The 14,091-nt window shown below is 27.0% G+C and overlaps 1 protein-coding gene across 1 annotated transcript; it reads right to left on the minus strand.

Moving 5' to 3' along the window:
- Nucleotides 1-2,877: 2,877 nt before the first annotated feature.
- Nucleotides 2,878-5,909, minus strand: LOC101509053 (RHOMBOID-like protein 4). The gene is made up of 6 exons (XM_073366770.1): nt 5,508-5,909; nt 4,982-5,145; nt 4,337-4,500; nt 3,771-4,027; nt 3,374-3,500; nt 2,878-3,061 (listed from the first exon to the last, which is right to left on the minus strand). Exons 1-6 carry the CDS (start codon nt 5,753-5,755, stop codon nt 2,939-2,941), a joined length of 1,083 nt encoding a protein of 360 aa, XP_073222871.1. The 5' UTR covers nt 5,756-5,909; the 3' UTR covers nt 2,878-2,938.
- Nucleotides 5,910-14,091: the final 8,182 nt, after the last annotated feature.

The raw sequence follows: 14,091 nt of genomic DNA on the forward strand, positions 1-14,091 counted from the left end.
CATAAGGAACTTTTGTGTGTGGGTTTTAAACATATGTATATGATGTGTGAGATGTAAAAGCTAAATTGAGAAATTGAAGATGTAAGATGAATTGTAGAAGCTTATGAAGGGTGTCACATATAAGAATATAAACGATGTGGCGCAAATGCTACGATGTGGCACATAAAAATATGAGTTGTCATTCAATTGATTTGAGAGTCTATTTTAATATATTATATAGATAGATTGTTTACAATTGTCCGAATGTGAGTGTAGGAAAGCAATGCACATATTCATCTCTAATATTTATGAAAATCCTAAATGACAATTTTAAAGATGTCTTCATTGGGATGTGAGTAATTTTTCTTAAATATGTTATTTGTATGTTTATTATTTGTAGTTATGGTTTTCATTTACTAAGTTTAATGTTTAATTTTTTGTTTTTGTTTGTATATCCCTTATAGTTATCAATTGTTTTTGGAGATGGTGATTCGAAGATGATGATGCGATGTTAGTGATTTGACAATGGTGATCCAATGATAGAGAAAACAGAAGATAACCATAATCCTCAAACTTATTTCTAATTTCGATCAAGGACTAAAAGACAACACCTTCAACTTTTCTTTATTATTTTTTTTTTCATTTATTTTTTAATCAATTTAATTACATAATTTTTTTAATTATTTAATTTATTTCTCTTTCACGTCACTCCTTTGTTTGTCACATAAACTTTTTTTTAATAGCAACTAATGGTAAAAATGATTTTAAAAATAAATTGAACTTACAAAGTTTAAATTGATGAAAAAAAACTTATACAGACGAAAATAAAAAAGACGCGGAACTTACATGAAAAATAAAATATTTAATCTTATTTGTAATTAATTTATATATATAGTTAATGTGAAAAGATTTACATTGTCAATCAATCATAACTGTTAAATCGTTAAAGATATTTGATTTTTACTAAAACTACCTCTAAAATCATCCTTATGAATGGTTGTAATGTATAAAACTTTGAAATAATAATATATAGAAATTAAACTCTTATTATTTATTTCTTTTAATTTTTTTAAAATAACTATTTTAAAATTTATTTGCAGATCAAACGCAAGTCTATGAAATATAGACTCATTTTTAGGCCGTTTGGTTTACCAGCAAAATCAATGATCAAAATCGAGTTTGATCAGACTATATAAGAGGTAGCTTCGGTCAAAATGGTTTTATTAGTCCTCTCAAAAGTCTGTGGTCCAAAACTAATTTATAAGTGCTTCATTTCTAACCAACTCTATGCAATGATTATGTGTAGACTCTTTTAGCTACACGCATAACCACATCATATGCACAATTTTGGTGTTTTTGACTAGTAATTTCACAAATTGTGATATTCTGACTTCAAAACTCTAGTGATGATTAAGCAAAGTCAGGATATGATGGCATGGCACATATTACTGCTTATATGCATATTTTTAATTTCATTTTCTATATACCTACGCTCTAATTTTAGACTGTTAGCTTTTGTATTCCCCAATTTGTTAAAAATCTAATTTTATTTTTAATAAATTCATTCACATGAGCGGTAAGTAATTTTTTGCAACTAAATTTCCGGTAGTTATATTTATTACCGAAAATTTGGTCAATGAAATTTCCGGTAGTTGTATTTTCAATACCGGAAATTTCAAAAATTTTGAAAAATCCGGTAGTAAGTTTTTGTTTACCGGAAATTTCATTTTTTGAAATTTCCGGTAGTTAATCCGGAAATTTCAAAAATCCGGTAGTTTTTTTTATTTTTTTAATTTGTTTGTTAGACAAAAGTTAATTGTCTAACAAACAAATTAAAAAATCCGGATTTTGAAAATCCGGTAATTTCAAATTTCCGGTATTGATTTTGAACTACCGGATTTTTCAATTTTCCGATGAACCTTCCCGGAAATTTCAATCCTCTTGAAATTTCCGGTATGCATTTTGAACTACCGGAAATTTCAATCCTCTTGAAATTTCCGGTAAAAACTTCTTTTCAGAAAAATTCACTTTTTCGGATTTTTCACGTGTGGGGGTACAACTGTTTTGATTTTTTCTTATTTTGACTTTTACTGATTTTTTTAAGGTTATTTTGGGTATTTCACTCAAAAAATATTAAATTGGGGGGTATAAGTTTAAATGGGGGGTACAAAAGCTAACGATCCTAATTTTATCACCCAGTTATATCCTTTATGTGAGGAGCTCCTAAATTCAGTGCAAGAAGTCGAGCCCGGCCCAATTCAGAAAAAAATTGAAGTCAAGTCCGGCCCAAGGAGAGGCCTTTATCTTTGTGTTAGGTCTCTCCACAAATAATTTATTTGTTATATTATTGATAAAAAAAGTTAGGCTCACTTTTGTATTAAAAAAAATTAGATTTTAATTTACAGCAAGAGACTTATCTTTTTTGTCTACCATGATAGATAAATCAATCAAGAGTTTTTATCTGATAGTATACTGTAATATCTAAGATCAAAAGTCTTTTGATAAGATGACATATGTCTTTTCTAATTTAAACAAAATCTCGAATTCAAACCTAAACTTAGACATAGAGTAGTGTTAAAACTTTTAGAGAGCGTTTTCTACCTATTTGTACTTACAAAGTTCGAAAGATTAATCTCTACAGTTACATGCAAAATATATTATTTTAAAAGAAAATAATGTATTAGAAATAAAGTCAAAAAAATCTTCAAAGCAAAAGTTACTTATTCCAGAAAATAGTAGTAAAGTGAATTCATATCAAACATCTTAAGTTGAATTTAACATAATACTTGCAATTGTAACTTTATTCCTGACAATACAAATAGGTAAGAAAAATACAAATCAATAAATATTAATATGTACATGAAATTGGATATAAACAAATATACCAATCAAAGTATGTATCATTTTTTCATCATGAAAAATGCACAATTAAAGAAATTATCAACCCTTTCATAAAATTTCAAGTACAAATCTGAAAACACAATTCATGGATTCTTGAGTCGGTTAGATTTTGCATATAATATATAATTGATTTTCCACTGCTTGAGCATGTCACATTTAGCTGGTTGCCAATCTGCTGAGTCTGCATTATGGTATTTAGCAAACATTAGTACACATATATTACAACTATAAATACTATTTATACACAATTAGCAATACAAGTAAAAGTTTAACATTGAGAAGCTACATAACATAGCATCATTTATCATCAAAATGTACCATCCGTTAATGTGTAGCTCTATCTTGGTTGGTGTATTAAGAATTACTAAAATAGTTTTAAATAAGACGTTTAATATTCCAAACTCCTCCAAAAATTTATGAAAGAAAGTTATTTGATGGTGTCTGAATTTCTGATAATTGATATGAACATGTATTTGCCAAATTGATTGATTACCAAGCAAGATACACTCGTTGAATTGCAGCTCCATTTTGAAGTCGGGACACAAGACAGATAATGGCACCAAGAACAGTGATCATTTGCATCAACACCATTGAGAAGTGCAACCAGTCCAACACTAAACCTGTCAAGTAAACAATTTAACATAAACTCAACTGAATGTCAAATTGACTTAGTGAGAATGACGAAAAGCTTAACAAGTAACAAAATAACAAAACAAAACGAATCATCTGTAGTTTGCTTTATGGTGTAGTTATTTGCAAGTCGTTAGAATAAATTTCTCTAACTTAAATCTAACGACCTCCTGATGATTACACCATACATTCGACAAGTCCACTTTTCATATAATTTTACCGAAGGAGTTTAATATAAAAAAAGTGACACTTAAGCTTACCCGAAAATTAGTAGGATGAGGGCTAGGAGCCAGGAGATGCACTGATAAATTTTGAATTTAGATTTAACTAATGCTTGAGAATTTGGAGTAACATACTTTTGCTTAACCCATCCAAATTGAGGACGGATCAAAAACACAAATCCAAGAAGAAATCCTGTGAAAAACCCTCCAATATGAGCAAAATTGTCCACATGTGGAAAAATTCCCACTGCTAAATTGATCACAATAATAGACACGAGAGTAATCAGTACTCCTAGCTGCACATTACAAGAAAAATAACCATAGTTAGTTTTTAGTTATTTCATGTTCTTTAATTTACATTTTATGTAATCAAATAAAAAAATTGTGAATTTATGTAAAGTTTGATATATTAATATTTTATTATTTTTGGCTCCATCTTAAAATTTATGTTAGTTTTGTCACTGAATGATTCTCTTCAACAGTTTCACATTTTTTTATTAATAAATTAAAACGAAAATGAAATCAGAAAATGTTTTCTGAAAGTATATATTTGATTAACTTTTGATATATTTACATTTGAAATATATGAGGAATTTGATAAGTACCCTTTTATCATATATAGACCAATTAGTAATGAGTTCGGAAAGCATGCCTCCTAGTAAGCCAAAGAGAGCACTTGAGGCACCCACAGAGATACTTTGCTGAATGAAAAGAGCAGATAGCAAGCTACCCCCAAATCCAGATATTACAAATAGTACTCCTATAAGCACTGTAATAATAATACAACTATACACAGTTAATAAGTTATTTTGCATAAATCTTGCAAAACAATTATGAAATCAGAAAATCTTACTTCATAGAACATAAACTAAAAAAGTTTATCTCATGCCATTTTGATCAATTTATTAGATAATAAACGATACAGAGACATCAGACACAATAGTGACATTAACACGTAGACATTGATAATAATTTGATAAGATTAAAGTGATTGAATGTAATCTCATATATCAGTATTAGTATCAAATATTGACATGTGTCACAAACATCAAACATTTCTTCATTCTTAAGTATTAGTACTATATAGCTTAGCTTCCAATTCACAATTTCAATCTCAATTTGATAACCATTATTTAGATATGTTTATTATTCTACTCTTCTTCCCAACTATGTGAATAAAGCAAAATTTGGAATGAAAATGTACATTACAAAATATTATATGGATGGTTTTGAATATGTGACATACATACCAAACCCAAATTCTTGTTCAAGGCGAATTCCAACAAGTAAAATGCCCAACATATTTGCCAATAGATGGAATACTCCACCATGTAACCACATACAAGTGATGAGGCGCCAACCTTGGTGTTTGTTAACCACTTTGTCCACATCTAGTGCCCCCATACTCCTTAACCTAATCACAAAACAAATACACCATTTAACAATAATCACCTATGAAGAATTGACTCAGACTCCTGACACTAAGAATCAGACACAAGTTGGACATTGAACACACTTTCAATATGAAGTGTCGGAAATATATAGATAATCAGAGTATTAATAATAGTAGTAATGTGAGTCCAATTGATTGTGTTAGTGGATTGATCTAAAGTTGTCATAGCTTGAAAATTGTATGGCTAAAAAGGACTAACCTTTATCCTACCTTGCTTATATACACTTAATTATTTGTCCTTGAACTATGTGATATAAGATTTGTTATTTAATGAAGTTCATCCAACAAACATATTAAGGCTTCAAATTAGGACAAAAACTCACGTCAACAATGAAGGTCCAAGAAGAGGATTCTCATGGAAAGGCTGAAAGGAGAATCGACCGAAAAACCGCGCAATGCATGAAACCGAGTTATTAGGACAATCATTGACATACATAGTGATTATGAACACAATGACATTGGCAATCACAAAAAAGGGAATCAACCAAGGAACCCATTTCTTGAAATGCTTCACTTCCTTGTATTCATCTTTGGATGCAACTTTTGTAGGCAAAGACATGTTTATCTCCATTATTTGTGTATATCAACCTTACTCCCCTGCCTAAAGTTTACACATAACTAATGAATTATATTATATGTGTTGAACAATATGGAGAAAGAACCAACAAAATCTCAATTCTTGAACTATTTTTCTAGCCAAATTTGATAAAACTAGCAAAGTGGGAATAATAATGCAATGATGTGGGAACAATAGATTTAGTACACTATTTGTTGTTTTTTAAATATTTTGGAGCAATGTTGTTAATAACTACTACTCATTATTTAGTACCTTATTTGGAGGGTTGTGTTTGGAGGTTCCTTTGTTGAACAAGACAAGAACGTTTCCAAACACACATGCCAATGTTTCATGCCTCGGTTGTATCATAAATAAAACAAAGATTTTAATAAGTTATGGTGTTTCTCAAATGACATTTGGATGCTTTAGATTTTAGAAATTGAACTTTTGTCATTAGACGACGTATATAAGGATACATTTTTTACTAAATATATAACGATAAATAGGAAGGGGTGAAAAGGTTGAAAGATGGCTTATTCCATAATTCCACCAATAACAAACAAATTTTGGGCCTGGTTGACCTCTAAATAGTAGTTTAGTGTGACAATAAAACACATATGATGAACCTCAATTCACTTTAAATAATTAATTAACAAAATAAATGTTAAACTTATGAAATATTTTTCAAATTAAATTTGTATATACTGGAAAACTTCTTACTCTCCATGTGCCTCATATTAAGTACGTGATTTATAATAATATTTATCTATCTTAAATTATAAGTCTCTATTTATCATCAATAAACTATAAATTATTTTTTTACTAATATATTTTTATTTATTATATCTTAATTTATTTAAATACTCCAAAGATTACAAATAATAAAAATATTAAGGTAAATAAAACTCGTAAATAATAAAAATAATAGAGAAAATAGAACACATTTTATCATTCACAGCAACACAACTAAATATTTTCATAAGGCAACTTCTCGCATATTAATCTCATCTTATAAATATTTATAAGATATTTTAGGAACTCATATTCGTTTAGTTCATTTATCTTTATTTTAATTTATTTTGGTTCTTTATCTTTTATAAGTAGTGTATAAGTTATAAAAATATTCAGTCATTGAAATCTCTTTTAACAATTCTTAATATGTATCAAGTATTGTATTCTTTCAAAAAAAAAAAAAAATCAATTTAACTCAATAATAGACTTACCCTTAAAAAAATCCTTTTTTCAAACATTGAAATATATGTAAACTTTTTGATACGAATAACATCTATCAGAGTTTGTTGTATTTTCACCTCGTCCTTATTAAGACTGCACACTTAATTTTATAACTGATTCATGATTTAATCTTAATAGTTTATGACAATAGTTCTACATCTGTTTGAAAGAGTTGCGATGAAAATGACTACAATACATCACTTATAAAAGATAAATGACAAAAATAAATTTTAAAAATAGAAGGTAAAAGACCAAAATAAATATTAGATAAATGATAAATGACTAAAATACACAACTATAATGTGATTTAGTGATAGTAAATGTTAAAAAAACTACATTGTTATAAATAGTAATTAATTTAACAACAAAGATTAAGTAAAGTGGAAGAGGCTGGACTCACATACTAAATTCAGGTTCAAATTCTCGAGACACCCTATTTTAATGTCTGACTTATCTCAAATAGATAAACCTATAGTAAAGGTAATCTATAAAAATTATAAAACCTAAATACAAATTAATCTCACATTTTAATATACAATGAATTTAATTTTAATCGATTACTATATTTTGAACCTACATGAAAAGAGCACATGCATAATTTAATATATGGTGCAAACTAAATCTAAACTAAAAATCAAATTGAAAGACAATTTTAAAAAACATGAATAAAAAGGAACCAAAATATATTTAATGTTGGAAATATACACTATATACTTTGCTGATCAGATTTTATAAAACTAGGAATGCATATTCCAATTATACCCAATTGAAGATTAGTGGTCAGACTCAGATGTTAGTTCCCTATGCCCCAAATTTATTGAAATCTCTATAGAGCAAGCAACAACTCCAACTGTGATGAGGATCTAAACCACTGTCAATGATGATAATCTCGGCCAGAAAATATTCTTAAATGGTTGTTGGGTTTTGAGAGATGAAAAGGGTTTCAAAAGAACAAATAATCAAGAGAGCCACGTTAGTGATTTCCTGTTTCAACTTTTAATTTATTAATTTCACAAATCTATTTCTCTCTCTTCTGTTTTATATTTCTATTATAATAAGTTTGTCAATCAATTCAACTATTGGATTGAATAATATTATATTTCACAACTCTTGATTTTAAAATATTAATTTTATATTTGAATTTAAAATATTATTTTTAATTTAAAATTTTAATTCAAATTTAATAATTAATTTTGCATTTATATTCAATTCACGTAGGAATTATATATTAAAAGTACATTAATGAGACTACCATTTATCAAACCATGTCTTAGTTTTAAATAATTTAATATGAAAGTGACTTTTAAGTGAGGCATCGATTAATCCCACGACTTATAAATTTTAATGTTGATAATTTAATAATTTAATATAATATAATTAGACTATCTTAAACTTAAGAATTTTAATTTTGAAAATGTAATGATTCAATCATATTTAATTACACTAACTTAGAATTAGAAATTCTAAATTCAACTATTCAATGGTCTAATCTAAACCTAATTTAATTGGTCCAACTTAGACTTAAACATTCTAAGTTAATTTATCGACTGATTCTAATTCACTCAATTAAACTAACTTGGACATAAGTATTCTAATTCAATTATCTACGTTGTCTTGTTGATATTATCTCATGTTATTCTTTTTTAGTTAAAAATATAAAATAATTAATAAAAATTAAAATAAAAGATTAATTTTATGAATTAATAAAAATAAAAGAACTAAAACTATAATTAAATTAAATAAAAAATAAAAAAAATTCAAATTTGAGAAGAGGAAAAAAATGATAATAATAAATGAAGATAAAGAAAGGGAAGGAAAGGACGAAAATTAATTATTGTTAACTTCTATTGTTGTCACTTGTCGGGCATTACAAGTCACTGGGAAAAAACAAAAGAAAAAAAGAGAGCGAATGTAGGCGAAGCATATGAAAAAATAATGAGGCAAACAGAGAGTTCTTTTTATGTACTCTTTTGTTACTAATATTATGCTTGGGACTCACAGGAAAAAATGTAATTACCGATTCATTCATCCATTAGATAATAATTAGGCAATAGGTAATAATAATAATAATAATAATAATAATAATAATAATAATAATAATAATAATAATAATAGGAATAACTTTTTTTGAATAATTGATTGGCATTAACTTTTTTATTTTCTTACGGAATAGGCAATATAGGGTGAGAAGTTAGCATTAAATATATATATATATTAATTACTTGCTTTCAATTAAAAACTTACCCAGTAGTCGGTCCACTAAAACAACAATAGCTGTAATCGGGCGATGGGAAACCGCACCTATCCGTTTCGACCCGCATGAAACTAGTTTTGACTTTTGACCATTTATTTACGAAAAAATCCTACTGACCCGGTCTATTCCTTTGCACTCAGCTTGGTTTTGGGATGGGTCCGTTTTTCTGTCCACCTCTGCTCATACCCAACCTTTTTAGAGACTACCCTAGTTGTCACCTTATAATATAAACATCTAATTTTCAAATACTTGAAATTAAATCAAGGAATCACTAGAAGAACTGTCAACCATTCTAAACTACTTCATCTCTAAGAAAGTTAATTATTGGACCATATACAAAATGTGATTAAATATCTTTCTAGTCCATTTAAAAATATCAATTTTTATTTTTAATCTATTTAAAAAAATTTATTTAAATTTTCGATTATTAATTTTAGTCCTTTTTTACAAAAGTTAATGTCGCATATTTCAAGTGATATTTTTTTATGACATATTATTGATAAGACATTAAAATATCATTAATTTAATACTTATATTTAATCTTGAATCTTTATTAATTTATATATAACTTTAAATTAAAGATTAAATTGTTAAATTGAAGATTAAATAGTTAAGTTATTAAGTTAATGATATTTTAAAGTCTTAACAATGATATGTCATCAGAAAAAGTCAATTCAAACATCCAACGTGAATTTTTGTAAAAAAAGTAGAGACTAAAATTGATAACCGAAAATTTAAAAAGATCATAGTACGAAAATAAATTTAGAGGAACTAAATAAAAATTGATATATTCAAACAGAGACTAAAAATATATCTAACCTTTAAAAATAATACTGACAGAACCTAATTATTTGCTCTACCCCGTTTGTATTATTTTGCTAAATTGATAAGATAAGGTGTTATGTCCTTCATTGTTAAGTACATAAGCCTATAAAAAGGCCATCGTGTAGTGTGCTATGAATCATTTTTTATGAATGAAAATATAGCGACGAGAAAGAAATTCACTTGCTCTGTTCTCCATATATTTTTCGGGTGTTTGAATTTTTGTGACATAATGTCTCAATGATATTAAATTGGTATTAGAATATGTGAGATCTTACTAGTGTGAATGTCAACACATCTAAAAAAGCTCGCAATGTTTGAAGGTTGTGGAATTTGGATTACAACAAGAAGTTGATGAAATCACTCAAAGAAAAGACTAGTTAACACTTATACAAATTCAACAAGGGATAGATTACTCAATTTGTGTTAAATATCAAATGCCAAGACTATTAAAGAACCGTGAGACTAAAAATTCAAATTGCAATCTTTGTGTAGAGAATATGAAATAGATAAAATGTCTAGTTTAGAAACTGTAGAACCATATTTTTCTCGAGTTACAATTCTTGTCAATAACATGAGCGTGTATGGAGAAGATATTCCTCATAGCAGAGTGGTGGAGAAAAATATATGCATATGTCGATAAAGTTTGATCATATGGTGACAACGATAATTGAGTCACACGATACTAACACCTTGTAACTAGTAGAGTTGCAAGAAAATATTGAAAGACACGTCAACAAAATATTTGGAAAAAACTGAAAAGGTAAAAGAAGAAACTTTGATAAGTCAGGTGAATCTCGATGATATTTTTTAATTTAGTCAAATGGAAGAAGATATAGGTCGTGACAATTTTAATATTGGTGGTAGACCACACAAATGCGATTAACACAAAATTTTAAAAAAATCAGATTGATAATATTTTTGTTACGAAATATTTTATATAAAATTCACTAATTTAATGAACATAATATTTTATTTAATTAATTTTATATATAGTTAGGGAACATTTGAAATTAATTCACCATTTTTTATTTTTTTCATTCAAGTTAATAGAATATGTCGATCAATAATAACACAAAATCACTAAAATTGAAGTAGATGAATTTGCAAACATGGTCACCCATGTTAATAACATAAAACAACAAAATGTCTATAAATTTGATAAAATTAAAGCGACTAAAATACTCATGCATTAGGATCTAAAATATTGAGAGCAATGAAATCATTGATTGAATTTGTATGTTCTAGATCAAAGTTAATCTGTTAATTTGAACAAAATAAATATTACAATGAGATTGAAAAACCGATTGTTGTACTCAATCAGTGAGATAATGGAAAAACACAAATAAAACTATGTATCCGTTTTTCTGTCCACCTCTGCTCATACCCAACCTTTTTAGAGACTACCCTAGTTGTCACCTTATAATATAAACATCTAATTTTCAAATACTTGAAATTAAATCAAGGAATCACTAGAAGAACTGTCAACCATTCTAAACTACTTCATCTCTAAGAAAGTTAATTATTGGACCATATACAAAATGTGATTAAATATCTTTCTAGTCCATTTAAAAATATCAATTTTTATTTTTAATCTATTTAAAAAAATTTATTTAAATTTTCGATTATTAATTTTAGTCCTTTTTTACAAAAGTTAATGTCGCATATTTCAAGTGATATTTTTTTATGACATATTATTGATAAGACATTAAAATATCATTAATTTAATACTTATATTTAATCTTGAATCTTTATTAATTTATATATAACTTTAAATTAAAGATTAAATTGTTAAATTGAAGATTAAATAGTTAAGTTATTAAGTTAATGATATTTTAAAGTCTTAACAATGATATGTCATCAGAAAAAGTCAATTCAAACATCCAACGTGAATTTTTGTAAAAAAAGTAGAGACTAAAATTGATAACCGAAAATTTAAAAAGATCATAGTACGAAAATAAATTTAGAGGAACTAAATAAAAATTGATATATTCAAACAGAGACTAAAAATATATCTAACCTTTAAAAATAATACTGACAGAACCTAATTATTTGCTCTACCCCGTTTGTATTATTTTGCTAAATTGATAAGATAAGGTGTTATGTCCTTCATTGTTAAGTACATAAGCCTATAAAAAGGCCATCGTGTAGTGTGCTATGAATCATTTTTTATGAATGAAAATATAGCGACGAGAAAGAAATTCACTTGCTCTGTTCTCCATATATTTTTCGGGTGTTTGAATTTTTGTGACATAATGTCTCAATGATATTAAATTGGTATTAGAATATGTGAGATCTTACTAGTGTGAATGTCAACACATCTAAAAAAGCTCGCAATGTTTGAAGGTTGTGGAATTTGGATTACAACAAGAAGTTGATGAAATCACTCAAAGAAAAGACTAGTTAACACTTATACAAATTCAACAAGGGATAGATTACTCAATTTGTGTTAAATATCAAATGCCAAGACTATTAAAGAACCGTGAGACTAAAAATTCAAATTGCAATCTTTGTGTAGAGAATATGAAATAGATAAAATGTCTAGTTTAGAAACTGTAGAACCATATTTTTCTCGAGTTACAATTCTTGTCAATAACATGAGCGTGTATGGAGAAGATATTCCTCATAGCAGAGTGGTGGAGAAAAATATATGCATATGTCGATAAAGTTTGATCATATGGTGACAACGATAATTGAGTCACACGATACTAACACCTTGTAACTAGTAGAGTTGCAAGAAAATATTGAAAGACACGTCAACAAAATATTTGGAAAAAACTGAAAAGGTAAAAGAAGAAACTTTGATAAGTCAGGTGAATCTCGATGATATTTTTTAATTTAGTCAAATGGAAGAAGATATAGGTCGTGACAATTTTAATATTGGTGGTAGACCACACAAATGCGATTAACACAAAATTTTAAAAAAATCAGATTGATAATATTTTTGTTACGAAATATTTTATATAAAATTCACTAATTTAATGAACATAATATTTTATTTAATTAATTTTATATATAGTTAGGGAACATTTGAAATTAATTCACCATTTTTTATTTTTTTCATTCAAGTTAATAGAATATGTCGATCAATAATAACACAAAATCACTAAAATTGAAGTAGATGAATTTGCAAACATGGTCACCCATGTTAATAACATAAAACAACAAAATGTCTATAAATTTGATAAAATTAAAGCGACTAAAATACTCATGCATTAGGATCTAAAATATTGAGAGCAATGAAATCATTGATTGAATTTGTATGTTCTAGATCAAAGTTAATCTGTTAATTTGAACAAAATAAATATTACAATGAGATTGAAAAACCGATTGTTGTACTCAATCAGTGAGATAATGGAAAAACACAAATAAAACTATGTATATAATCATAAATTTGGTGGCTAACACATAAAATAGACACCCTAGATATCAATCAATCACAACCATATATTAGTTTATCACTATACTATAATCATAATTTTCATTTCAATACAAAACGAAATATAATCATAAGTTCATGTAAATAAAGTGCACGAAATAAATGAAAGACGGAATATAATGACAAGTTCATGTAAATAAAGTGCACGAAATAAATGAAACACTTGTTTTGCTTTTGTTATAAGTGAAACACTTTTGTAAGGGATGTGATTCTCAATATTGACTTTTGATTGAAATTTGTGAAATACACACTTTTATTTTGCAATTGTTTCATAAACATGCTTTAATCCATTGACATTGTGATGTTTGGTCTTTTAAGATTGCATGTCATTCAAGAAGTATCCAAGTTTGAAAAATGATTGAAGTTTAAGTGCTTAATTGGTTACAAACCATTATTATCCATGTGCACTAAAGTTGTTTGAACCATGAATTCTTTTTTAGACAAACTTTATTAGAGGACAAACAAAGTTTTAAGTTGGGGAGAGTTTGATAAGTGTCAAATTTACCAATTAATATATATATATATATATATATATATATATTTTATAATTAAATAAAACACACACAAAATACAAAAAAACTTCTATAAAAACCCACAGATTTA

This window comes from Cicer arietinum, chromosome 3, assembly GCF_000331145.2.
Source record: "Cicer arietinum cultivar CDC Frontier isolate Library 1 chromosome 3, Cicar.CDCFrontier_v2.0, whole genome shotgun sequence".
NCBI lineage: Eukaryota > Viridiplantae > Streptophyta > Magnoliopsida > Fabales > Fabaceae > Cicer > Cicer arietinum.

Bases quoted from the DNA above. Each gene is read 5' to 3' on its own strand.
- LOC101509053 (XM_073366770.1), bottom strand. From the start codon at position 5,755: ATGGAGATAAACATGTCTTTGCCTACAAAAGTTGCATCCAAAGATGAA. The intron at 4,501-4,981 runs GTATGTATGTCA...TTATTATTACAG, and splicing joins TGAACAAGAATTTGGGTTTG to TGCTTATAGGAGTACTATTT. The intron at 3,501-3,770 runs GTAAGCTTAAGT...TTTACTTGACAG, and splicing joins CTCATCCTACTAATTTTCGG to GTTTAGTGTTGGACTGGTTG.